At 33.8% G+C, this 13,553-nt stretch overlaps 1 protein-coding gene across 1 annotated transcript; it reads right to left on the bottom strand.

Moving 5' to 3' along the window:
- Positions 1 to 507: 507 nt before the first annotated feature.
- On the bottom strand, positions 508 to 12,372 carry LOC140051857 (uncharacterized). The gene is made up of 15 exons (XM_072097185.1): positions 11,784 to 12,372; positions 8,712 to 10,957; positions 8,275 to 8,374; positions 7,767 to 7,940; positions 7,350 to 7,607; positions 6,400 to 6,453; positions 6,158 to 6,226; positions 5,809 to 5,973; positions 5,211 to 5,435; positions 5,008 to 5,090; positions 4,815 to 4,919; positions 4,276 to 4,426; positions 3,360 to 3,603; positions 2,611 to 2,893; positions 508 to 1,954 (listed from the first exon to the last, which is right to left on the bottom strand). Exons 1-15 carry the CDS (start codon positions 11,854 to 11,856, stop codon positions 1,802 to 1,804), a joined length of 4,383 nt encoding a protein of 1,460 aa, XP_071953286.1. The 5' UTR covers positions 11,857 to 12,372; the 3' UTR covers positions 508 to 1,801.
- Between the last annotated feature and the right edge of the window lie 1,181 nt (positions 12,373 to 13,553).

Consider the following 13,553-nt stretch of genomic DNA (forward strand, 5'->3'; position numbering starts at 1 on the left):
CGCAGTGCTCTTTTTGTCTCCACCTAGTGACACCATTGACGTTATTTTGAGTTTTTAGAGGTTTTTTTCGCGCCGCTCCTTTAGGTAGTTATATTCAAGAGAATGGAAGCATTAGAAAACAGCTACCATGCGTTAGATTATTGTTTACTACGGCTGAAAAATATAGGTATTTGCAAACTCGGTCTGGGCATGATCAACCCCCAAAGAACGTCTGGGATAAGAAAGTCTACGAGATGTATGCAGAAACTTGTCTCGTCTGTAAAATGTTTTCGTTACGTCAAAACATCGAGCGGCGTTTTTTGGTGAGAAATATTTCTTTCTTCATTTTCACAATTCCAATAAACTGTTAATAATATTAACGAAGATTTGTACTAAATGTATCATAGAATATTGGCACATTATCCAATCATGGCTGTTGAACAAAATAAATACAACTTTGCATTTTTTTTACAATAAAAGTTTTATTATATTATATATTTTAGTATATTATTAAAGTTTTGTTATTGATAAAATGTAATTACAATTTATCGGTAGTTGGTGTTGATCTGTTCACAATTGTTAATAATTGTCAATAACACCATAAATATAATTTAAACTAAACTGAAATTTAAAATGTTATAGATTTTAAATGTTTTATTTGTGATATGTTCTCAATTGAGTCAGCAGAATATTGTCAATTAAAATATTCTATCATCTCAAATAGAACATAACAATACATAACATAAAGTTATGACATCTCATTATTAAAACACAAACAAGAAATGTGAAACTTTTAGTTCAACCGCTGTCAGACAATTAATAATGATGTATATAATTGCTAGTAGGTTGTGCAAAGATTGTGACATTAACAAAAACAACCTTGTTTGTACTTGGCAAATGTTTTCACAATGATCTTCGTCTAACTAAAATGTCAAGATAGTCATTCCAACATTTCTCTATCTGTAGTACTGCAAGCATTTTTATTATTAATATATTACGTAAAAAACCCTCCAGATTAAATTTAAAACAAATCTATTGGGCAACTGATTAATTTAATAACTTTTCAATTCACAACTAGACATAACAACACTACAGAATTTCCAAATAAGCAAATTGTTGCAAATGGACTTAAGTGTGTTGTGTGTTTATCTTTAATCCAGTTTAAAAACAAAATCTGTATAAATAGATGTAATGCTGTAGCTTAACAAAATATAATAAATTTCATCGATCTAAAAATTCATATTACAGTATGTTTTTATTAGGTGAAATAACTTTAATGATATGCTATTTAAGATTAAATTCTCTGAAATTAAATGGTATATTTTAAATGTACTAAAAATCCTAATATAAGAAAATACAAGCCTTAATACTGTTAAAGACTATTATCATGCATTTGATATAATATCACAAATTCAGATCTATAGAAATATATCTTACTTAAGTATATAAAACAAACAGTACTTTTTCTAAAATGATTAGTCTTGAATAATCTATTATGAATCTGCATTAGAATTACAAATAAACCTATTTTATATTCTTCTTTTATATTCAATTAGTGACTAAAATTCCAGTAAAAAATGTTACATTTTAAATATATAAATACTTCTGTCTTTAAGTTTGCAATATTTTGTCTAAGACTGAGTACAAAGTTAACATCACAATATACATCCTATGCAAGAATACATTGTATCCTTGTTTAATGACACTCATATTTTCGCTATCCTTAGAATAAATCAGTTTTCCTCCTTTTCGGAAGAGTTCACAATTATATGCTTAAGTCTGTGTATAAAGTTACAGCAAGTCAAAGTCTGATATCAAAGACTTAATCAATGATATGAAAGATAAGCTCCATAATAACTGGTCCTTCTTCAAATTGTGAGACTGCATTATGAAGTACTGGTATCATCTCATTGTCCAGACTGTTCATATAGGAGGATGGAAGGGCCTTGCCGTTTGAGCCAGCTTCATATCCCACCTGAAATTGTAAAAACAAAAGTTTAGTAACTACCGTCTTTCTTGTAAAGGAGGATGGTGCATTAGTATTGTTATTTAATGATCTCTCAAATTGTCACCTCTGGAGAGGCCGACATGTTTATAGAAACAGAGATGACTGGAGAGGAGGAGATGAATTTGGGAGGCAGAGATGACTGGAGAGGAGGAGATGAATTTGGGAGGCAGAGATGAATGGAGAGGCAGAGATGACTGGAGAGGCAGAGATGAATGGAGAGGCAGAGATGAATGGAGAAGCAGAGATGAATGGAGAGGCAGAGATGAATGGAGAAGCAAAGAAGAATGAAGAGAGAGAGAGAGATGAATGTAGAGGCAGACATGAATGGCAGAAATAAATGGAGAGGCAGACATGAATGGCAGAGATGAATGGAGAGGCAGACATGAATGGCAGAGATGAATGGAGAGCAGACATGAATGTAGAGGCAGACATGAATGGCAGAGATGAATGTAGAGGCAGATGTGACTGGATTGGCAGATGTGCAGAGACACAGATGATATACAGAAATATTAATATAATGGACATAAAAATACATACAAGTAAAAGAGACTCATAGAGGGAATAAATACTCTATTGATTTTATGATTTTTTTCGAAAAAAGAGCTGTTAACAGTTCTACTCACTCGTTCAGCATCCACGGTAACTCTCAGTGCTATTTTAGCCATTCCCGATTCCTTTAGATTGTCCAGATGTTGTATTAATGCTACACAACAAGCAGTAGCTAAGGTTTCTGCCAACCGACTCAGATCCACTGGTTCCAGATGCTGGACAATTACCTCATTCGACTCCAAAAAGAAGACTTCTGTCCAACGTATGGCACGTTTCTTTCCCATGAAGTCGGTTCCATGATGAATACGGATGTTGTCGATGCCTTCCATTGATTTTCCGTCAATTGGACTCTTCACTCTGAAAAACAATTTGTTATCAAGTTTCAGTCAATACAAAGCTTTTGAATTCTGACAAACTATGACCTATGTATATTGGACTTAAGCTCTGTCTACACCATCAAACTTTATGTGCCCATATATGGACATGATGATGTCATACCACTACTACATTTAGGCATATCAAACGTTTTTTGTGTAGACAGAGCTTTAGAATCCACAAAAACTGTGTTGAGGAATCAAGTGAGGAAGCACATCCAACTGCCACATACACAATGAATCAACATGGCATAACTATATTCTAGGCCCTAAATCTTCAAAAATCAAAAGTTTCCTAACATCCATTTTTTATATACTATATTCTGTTCTACAAACCTTTCTTTTTTGCTGTTTCAATGAACATCATTGTATCATAAAAAAATATTTAATTTATTTTCAATAGAAAATTACTCAATAACCTTAAAAAAAAACCGGAAATGAACACCTACCCTTGATTAACTTTCCTCGTTTCTTCTATCCACTTTACAGTAACAACCTCCTCTGGTTCATTCTCTCCTATTGCCCCACACGGTATCCTAAAATCTTTCATCTCCCTGAGACGTTGTCGGAATGTGGCCATCATATCCGACTGTATCTGTACCATAACTCCATCTTCTACGATGCTAGACTTGGCAGTAAGGCCTGTGCTTGCTTTAAGCGCACCGTTGAATACAACAAAGCTGGCACCAGTAACTGTAACAATAAATTGTTGTTTTATATCAATCAGGATGGACCAGTCTTTTAGTCAGTTTATTGTATGGCTGCCAAGTAATGTACTTTAATTTTTACTTAAAAAAGAAGCCTCTTTAATTATTTTTTTTATATATATATTTAGGCAAATTGCCAAGGATAACCATAAGCGAATTCATTCACTATCCTTCTTAAAGGTGGCAATCCTGTTCACAAGACAAACATACACAAGATGAGATTACGAGTAATTTTTTAATTTTGTCCTTAGAAAAAATCCTGACATAAACAGGACTTGAACTCAGTACCCTTTGGAGTGGAAGCCAAGCATCATAACCACTAAGCCACAATTTCACTCCTACTGTAACCTATTAGTATCTTTCCTCCACTTCCTAAAGCAGTACATAATATTTAAGACTAAGACATAAAAGGGCCTATGTCATTAAATCTAAAATACAGGTGTAACATGTAATTTCAATCCACCAAGCAGTTGTTTGTCAACACAATTCATAATTACTGCAGCATTCCCTCACATTTGAGCTTTGCATGGGTAATCTAATCGCAATCCTATGAGATATCGTACGTGGTCCTATGAAGTGTTATGTGCGGTTACAGACTAGAAATAACAATAGCTGTATTAAAAGTTATGTTCGATAAGTTGATGACGTTTATATTTACCTTGCCTGGGTTTGTTTTGAATGTTGATAGCTTGTGTTTGGTAATTTGCCATCTCATTTTGTATACACACTAAGTGTGAGTCAGCATCAGTACTAAAGTTGGCAGCCAATGCCATCACATGTTCATTTGAATTACTTATTACTTTCATAATCTAAAAAGAAGAAAAGATTTGTGTAAAGAAATTGTTTTGAAGAATATTGGTCTAGCACCCTTAAGCTCTATCTACCCTATCAAACTTAATGTGACAAAAAAAAATTGATATGAACATGATGATATCACTACCCTATGTTACCATATTTGGGCACATCACACTTTTTTTTTGTCAAATTAGTTTGATACCGCAGACAGAACTTTAGAAACAGTCCTAGTAACTCTTAATACTTCTTGAACACACAAAGTTGATTTCCATGTCTAAACCTCACACAGCTTGTTCCATTTCAAGCGCATAAAAGAAAAGAAAAATAATAATAAAGAATTGAACAGCACCATCTTCCATTTAGTGTGAATGCAACTTTAGGGAGAACACTACATCAACATACCTCATCATATTTACTGTTGGGAAAGTTAATCTGAGTTTCTTTTTTCTGCATATGTATTGTGATCCCTGGAATTTGAGGTAACATGTATTGGTAATTCTTAAAATCCTGAAAAATAAAAAAACAATAATTATACAAAACTAATGCTTATCAAATAAATAATATAGTAATTGAAGAATTTAATACTTTTACTTACCGCTAACAGATTCATAATTGTATGTCCAATTTCTCCGTACACTGGTTTGCGCCCTCTAACACTCATTAAGGGACACGGATAATCTGTAGAGATAATATTCTTTAATTACAAACTGGTTTTCATAAAATCATTATGCTTTTGGAAAACAATTGCATGTTTCACTGTACCCACTCTCTCTCTTGATTTAGAAGAACAGTACTCACATCTAAATTCCGCTCCTAACCTCAGCATGAGTCTCAACGGAAACACTTTAGCCCAGGGCATCTCCCACTTCTGCAGCAAGACACCAAACAGGTAAGGAGGTTCCGGTAGGATGAGCTTCTGCAGACACTGGAATGTTGGTTTTAAGAACAGGAATCCACCATGCTGCCGACTACCAAGGAAGTTATCACCGCAAAAGGAGTGGCTCATGTCATTTATGGTGTTACCTGTTAAATGATAAGTATTTGGTTTTAATTAGCCAATGTGCGGATAACTCCTTGTAATTTGGGTGCTAGCTTGGTGTTTTTGTCTTTTTGTTCTCTTTCTTTTGTTTTCCACTCTTTCTCTTTATTGTCGAGCGCATAGAGACATCGTTTATTTGTGCTAAATCTATCTATTAATTATATTAATTGTCCAATCACTTTTTTTGTTTATTATTCTTCTTTCTGTCATTTTTGCGCTTCTCTAAAATGTGTGGACAGAACATTTTGTAACTTTGTCAATATATCAACATTTTATGTGAAGTTGTGCACCTATTTTTAATGATGTCATAGTTGGCGCAACATGATTTGCGTGAAATTTTACGTATGATGGTCTTACCTTTAGATGCTTCATAATAAAGGTTGTTAAAATGTACAAATACATCTCTTGGGATGGTCTTCTCATCAGGAGTAGACTCTAGTACCACAACCAGTTCATCTTGACCTACGGTTGTCATACCTTTGGTAGAGAAGCACCAACAAGTCCTGTTCACACAGCAATTCACTGTAATAAGATTCAAACATTGTTAATCAAATAATTATTTATTGTTAAATCTGAGAGAAAAAACTTATATACAGTATACTATAGAGTATAATCTCACCACTCCCAGAGAAACAGACATATTAAGCCATGGGTGTATTTAGTACCATATCTATATCTATATTTTTTTAAAATTAATAAAACTTACATTCAATGATTTTGACAAGTACAAACAGGTTTTTATTTAGTACAAACACAACAGGATTAGGACTGTCATCTGAGAAAAATAAAAATATGTAATTAATATAAATAAAACGAATATAAATGTTATGTTTCTTATTTTGTTATTTTATAAATTGATTAAGTAGAGACATTTAAAATGTATCTCATCATGAAAAAATAAATATCTTTGTGTGTATTGTGAAAACTGTTTTTTCTTTTTGTACTTACTACGTAGTTCCAGAAATAATCTTTCCACGTTTGGATTCTCTTCAACTACATACTCTGAAAAATGCATGTTTTTTAAATGAATATATAATCATCTAATTTAATTTAATTCACACACCAATCAAATATTTATTTATGTGAAGGAAAATGTTCAGAATTTCATCAAAAAAAAAGTCTCTGAAAATGTATAAACATAAAAAAAATACTATATTTATTATTTTTTTACACTGGAACCAATCAATGTTCCATATGTATGCATTTCATGTATATTGGACAGAATAAAGTATTATAATGTATTGTGTATTCATATATAAGCCCACTCCAGTCAAATGACTTTGATATAATTATATCAAAACTTATCCTAGTAAGATACAGTAGTAGAACCACTATTTAAGCGAATCAATAGTGTTCCTTTGATAGGGTGTCCTCTGAATAAAAGTGTCCCCTGAATAAGGATGTCTACTAAATAAGGGTGTTTCTTTAATAAGGGTGTTCCCTGAATAAGTGTGTCCTCTGAATAAAAGTGTCCCTTTAATAAGGATGTCTCCTGAATAAGGGTGTCTATTGAATAAGGGTGTCTCCTGAATAAGGGTGTCTCCTGAATAAGTGCGTCCCTTTAATAAGTGTGTCCCCTGAATAAGTGTTTCCCTTTAATAAGGATGTCTCCTGAATAAGGGTGTCTATTGAATAAGGGTGTTTCCTGAATAAGTGTGTCTCCTGAATAAGTGCGTCCCCTGAATAAGTGTGTCCCTTTAATAAGTGTGTCCCCTGAATAAGTGTTTCCCTTTAATAAGTGTGTCCCCTGAATAAGGGTGTTCCGTGAATAAGGATGTCTACTAAATAAGGGTGTTTCTTTAATAAGGGTGTTCCCTGAATAAGTGTGTCCTCTGAATAAGTGTGTTCCCTAAATAAGGGTGTCCGAAAGAAGAGGTTGTAATGTAATTATTATATACCTCCTTTGGTTTCTGTTGCTATGATGACAGGTGGAAGTGAGACTCCATCTTTTGGTATCAAACTTCTCTTGATTGACTTTGAGTTTCGTCTTCTACCAGAAATTGATGCAGCTAACCCCTCTGCTACGATTGAAGCACCCTCTGACATTGAATGCGTTGTATGCGAGATTGAACGAGGTGGTTCTTCTACTAATTCATCACCAGGGTTTAGACCATCAGAAAAGTGTACTCGCTTGCTGCCTTTTGACTTTTGGTTACCTTCAATGTAAAAAATAATGAAGACCACATTTTGCAAAGTCTAGGAGGCCTGAATATACAAGCCTATAATAAGTCTATGGCTTTGTCACATGGTAAAACATTACTACTATCTTATTTGCATCTAAAGCTGTTAGATGTGTGTGAAAATTACATAATTACCATCAGCAACAGGTCTACGAAGTGATGACTTTGATACCGGTACCATGACAGTAGGAGAAATAGAACTCGTCTGGTCTTTAGCTTGTTCAAAGGGTGGTACAGTTGAGCAGTATTCAGCAGGGTTTCTAGGGTCTGGTGAGGATGTTGGCTGCTTCATTCTCTGAATAGCTTGGGCTAAACAAACAAAAAACATGAGGTTAAGAATATATGATGTGTGATAGCATCAATTTAATGTATAATTAATGTATTTGTATGTTTGTATGCTCCTAAATAAGAACACAATCTTTTTCAATATAATTGTATTGATATTTGCTATTGTTTTCTTCAAATGACGGAATAAAGTGTTCAAAAGAGTAGTTATTTTTAACAATAATCAATGTAAAAAATGACAATTACACTAGAGAATCACATTCAATTTGCAAGGCTAATGCTTTGCTATAAAATGTAATGAAAATACATGGCATGTATAAAAATGTGGATTCATATTGAGCTATTATAAATATCTTACCCCTTAAAATGGTGTTGAGGCAGTTTAAGCAAACTCTTGACTCCTTCTGTTCCATATATTTTAAACGAACTCTCACATTACAGCAATTAGCACAAAATACCTGTTAAAGTGCACATATTAAATATACATTTAGGATTACTCTACATTGAAAACTATTCCTATTATTTTGCCTGCATAATACCAATTTGAAATGAAAATATATTTTCCATTTTCAGAACTATTGCAAAATACCTTTTGTAACATTTATTTCAGATACAGTCAAATTTCCCAATACCAGACTCTCTGAAAACCGGAAACTACAGTATATGTTATCCTGAGGTCCTAAAGGTCTTTTTTTTACAATTTAAAGGCAGATATATCATTAGGCCAGTCCAAAGGCGTCCAGTATTGGGGAGATTTGACTGTATTCATGCTTTACTATTTCACTTGTTTCTTACCTTTCCACAAGCTCTACAATGATGGCGTCTCTTTCTAAAAGTAAACTTGAGATTGCATTTCATACAGGCGGGTGCAGAACCATCAGGAATCCATTGAGGTGCCACATTACCAAGCCTCAGGTCTTCCTCAGAAAGATCTCCCACCAGTTGATTCAACCACTCGCTGTTCCCATCTTCCATTCCAAAACCGTTTGGTAATGCAGACACTCCAGATTCTGGATCCACTAATCTGGTGATCATACCAGTGCCAGAATCAGCGACCGCGGATTCAGCAGCAACAGAGTCGGTTTCTACTATTTGTGCTACTTCCGATGAGGAATCAACATTTTGAGGCTGCTCTGCTCCAATAAAATCATCAACTCGATCGATTATGGGACTTGGCTGCAAAGCCTGTGGGCTAGGTTTTCGTTGGTTTGGTTGTTCAAAGTTTAATGTCAATGTATTCCTAGTTTGATTCTGACGACTGTTGATGACATCTTGATAAGATGGTGGATCAACAGGAAGTGCAGTGTTACTGTATGAGGTCACTGGATGACCTTTTGCTTTTACAAGTGGAGGATGGTGGCTGTTATCATCTATATGGTTGTTTTCAGTGTTGTCTTTTGTGTTATGACAGTCTTGTTCTTGTGCAAGACTGGAATGATTAATGTCCCTTTCTAATCCATCATTTCCAGTAGATTTATCCATAGCTTCTTGTTTATTTTGATTAGCCTCGGTGTGTGCAGTATTTCCTTGCTTAGGATCTGATTTGCTTAATACTTCATTTTTATCTGACACAACACTGTCATAGACCTTTGCACTTTCACTGCCCATAAATGGAGATAAGTCACTCTGTTGCAATAAATCTTGTGAAGTTGTTCCTGACAGTGTAGTGGATAGCGATATAACAGAGGGTTGCACGTCAGTGGATAGAATATCTGAATTTGTGATGTCATTGGAAGTTTGACGATTGATTGGATTGTAAAACGGATCCATACTTGCAAGTTCATTAGTTAATTGCACCGTTATTGCATCCTCACTTTTGCCTTCATTATTATGGGATGGCATAACAGACGGTCTCATTGATTGGTTTATTTCAAGACTACCCAATTGTTCTAGGTCAGTGTCTGTTACGGTCACATTTGTAAGATTACCAAATCCTGCTTTTTTTGGTGAGGTATTCGGTTGAGATTCTTTAAAACTTAAAGACTCATTCGTTTTGTGCTTACTATCTAAATTCGAGTTGCAATTAACATTTGTCTCTTTGCTTTTTGATGTGTTGACTGTGACTGCAGCAAAATTTGTAATTTTAGAAGAAGGTGGTTTATGATTAAGTTCTGTGTTGGGAATGTAGTCCTGATTGTTCAATTGTTTACCATTTGTATCTTCCATTCTCACCCCTCCTGTAACAGATTTGTCAAGTTCATTTTCAGTAGAAATTGCTGAATCACTTACCAGAGGCATAAAAGATAATTCACTGTTGTCAGGCATGACTGCCTTGCAATTCTCTGATGCCGATGAATCCATTATGGGTACCTGGACATGGTTCAGCAAGCCATTATCGGTAGGTGTTGTGTTTGATACGCTTTGTAAAACAGGCAACGTAATGACAGATTGAGATAACACTGTATTCTTTGGCAGAGGAAACTGCGACAGAGGAGTGTACTGTGTCTCTATTTCAGATGGAAGTAACGGAGTTATCTCTTTTATTTTTGGAGATCTTGACATACTTTGAATTTCTCCGTTTTGCAAATCATTTTTTTGTCGGATCACATTTGGGGTGCTGGTCTTTGAAACAAGCAGAGGGGATGAAGATGGCTGTGTATACTGTAATGGCGTGTTCTCAGGTACTGATGGCGGCGTAGATTGTGATTTACTATATACTTCCATGTGATTCAAGGTGTATGGTGAAATTGTCTTTTGTGCATTGTAACTAGATTGTGACTTATCATCAACTTCATTGCCATTGACAAAAGCGACTTTATCAGGATTTTTATCTGTCGTTGTAGAAGGTTCTTTTTGCGTTTGAGAGTTAAATTCCTGATTCTTTACCGACAAATCTTTTGCTACAGCTATCGATTCATTGCTGTTTAATATTGAAGTTAAATTCAATGAGCTGTTCAATGATGCAGGACCAAAATCAGCCTCTGAGAGGTCAAGAATGAATTCAGATTCAGGTTGGCAGGATATCGGAGAGATCTTCTGATTGACCTCTTGTGTCTTTTGCAAAGACACCTCTGCCACGTCTCTGTGATTGTATAAATGTTCTACAAAATAGTTGAAAAATTAATAAATTAAACATGTATGTAGTAAAGCTGGGAAGTAGTTTTATAAGACTATATTTTTTTCCAATAAAGACTTTCTAAATATTGAATAATACAATTTCCATTTCTGAAATGTTTAAAAGACAGAATAGAATATTGATATATATTAATCATCACATGAAAATTATATATAAAATAAATGACGTATGATCTAGGTCTTTTAGCCTGCAGAGGAGAACTATTATTTCACTGGCCAAGCACAAAAAGTGACTGGCTGCAGCTTTGACTAGGAATTATACAACCTCTCGTATAGTATACAAATTCTCTAATTCAAGGATAATACTGTATAACTATTATGACTTTATTCTTTAGATCACTGTTGCGTACAAAAACATAAATTATTTTTCATAATTTAATTTTTGTTTGATACAGCATCTGCACTAATTAATTATTTAGGTTTAGACATGCAAATGAATATGCTGTGCATGATTCATTAAAGATAGGCGTTTGTGGTAGGACACAGTGCTAATGATTGTAGCTGTGTGAACTACTTTACTTACAATTTGCACACACATTACTTTCAATAATAACATATTGATGGGAAAATGTGATGTAGGAAGCGAGAATGGAAGAACTTTTACCAGTCCTAAGTCATGGAGAATTTTTTGTTATAAGATGCTTAAATAAGCGCGCCAAATAAGGTATGTTGGAGAAAAATGGGTCACCTTTGCTACCATTGGCCAAACAAATTATAGTAATGTCATCATCATGCCTGACTTCTATACCCTAACTATACCAAGTGTACATTATTTATTAGTGTTAGGCTCACCTTCTTCATTTTGCTCAAATTCATCAAGCAACTTATCAAGGTCGTTAGCTGCAGCTAAGAATGAGTCCATCATGCTATGGTAGCTTCAATTAAGGTCATGCCATGCAGAAAACCCCTGTGAAGAAATACCAACATAATGCATGCATGTTAGAAATGAATCCATATTATGTGTCAGGTTAAATTTACCCAGAATTACTTGTAATGTCAGTGTGAGTAGTGGTGATGACTTGCCCAGTGTATGCAGGCCTTGTCTTTTTAGGCGAGCGAGTACGATCACTAACCTGACCTAACACACTCCTAAACTGCCCTTGAGAAGTGCGATTTACACACCAAAATACAAACAGCACATCTACAGCATCCCTGAATGTATTGAGGAGTGCAATTTGTAGCACACCTATCATTTTCAAAAGACAAGGCCTGTATATGACAGGGGTTTTCAAAAAGACTTCCCTTTTCAGTCACGTTATTGTAATGACAAAATACAATTAATTCTTCCATCAGCTTAATTGATACAAATTATATGGAAAATAAGTAAATATATCCCATTTTCTTGAGATTTCAAAATTACTTTTTAACCTTGTGGTTCAGCAGGAAAACGAATTTCTGTGACATCAATCAGTCTTACCATGTAGATTGTTACTCACAAACTTTTTTTTTTTTGGCAAATTGTTATTTTTTAGGGGAAGTACTTACAAGGACAGTGCTTGGAAAAAATTAGTTGTGCAACTAAAAAAATTGTGTCACCATGTGATACCATGATATAATATAACGAGTATAAACCTAGATGAATTTAATAAAAAAATAACCCAATATATATTAGTAATTGCTGATACAATAGTGCGATTTTACTTCTGGAGTGATGGGGGGAGGAAATAGGGAGAGAGAGAGTATGACTGTATGCATAATCCAAGTCTTGCAAACTAGTGACAAATCTAACACAAATGTGCCAACATACTATACAAATCCATTGTTTCTTCTAGGTCATTGGTCATTTCTTGCCATTGGAAACAAATGAAAAATATCCTTTAATTATGATATGCCTGTATGTTCAAATGTTGACATTAAAATTACATTTTGACAAATGTATTATTCATCCATTTATTATGAGACTTTGGAATGAAAAAATCACATTAGGCTAAATATGAGGCTAAATACAAACAAAGAATTTGTATGTTAAGAATACTTGAGCTGTGAATAAAATTTCATTTGATATATTTCCATAATAATACAATAAAAATTCATAAAATGTGTAGTGAGTCATGGCAGTGAAATTAGCATAGCAGATATATTTCATCAAGAAACTATTTTCCCAAAAAACCCACCCCACTGTTTTTAATGCCATTTTTTTAACAAAAAAAAAACTGAACATACATTTTCTTTACATTTTTTAGGCCTAATACCATTTTTAATTATAGTTTTTTTAGCAAATATCATAGAAATTTCTGTTTTTTTTAATACAGTACATAAATTTTATTGTAAATTACCTTTTGAAATTACTGATAATCTCAATTCCCAATGCAGTGAATAGTTAAAAAAAGATTTATCATAAATTATGAATAAAAATAAAATTATTATTTTACCAATACAAAGGTCAAAAGAAAAAAATCACTACAACCAGGCAATTGGCAAGGAAATTTGATTCTACCATATTTGATCACTAAAGGTTTATAGGTTTATAAAGAATTACTAGTTGTTAATGTTATAACTCTGAAAGTGAACTTTTAGTTTATTTGTCATTAGTTTCCTTGTACAAACCAAATAGTAACTGTC

Source organism: Antedon mediterranea, chromosome 6 (assembly GCF_964355755.1).
Source record: "Antedon mediterranea chromosome 6, ecAntMedi1.1, whole genome shotgun sequence".
Lineage (NCBI taxonomy): Eukaryota > Metazoa > Echinodermata > Crinoidea > Comatulida > Antedonidae > Antedon > Antedon mediterranea.

Coding starts and splice junctions, on each gene's coding strand:
- LOC140051857 (XM_072097185.1), bottom strand. CDS start 11,856: ATGATGGACTCATTCTTAGCTGCAGCTAACGACCTTGATAAGTTGCTT. Junction 10,958..11,783: donor ATTTGAGCAAAATGAAGAAG/GTGAGCCTAACA, acceptor ACTATTTTGTAG/AACATTTATACAATCACAGA. Junction 3,604..4,275: donor TCAAAACAAACCCAGGCAAG/GTAAATATAAAC, acceptor TTATTGTTACAG/TTACTGGTGCCAGCTTTGTT.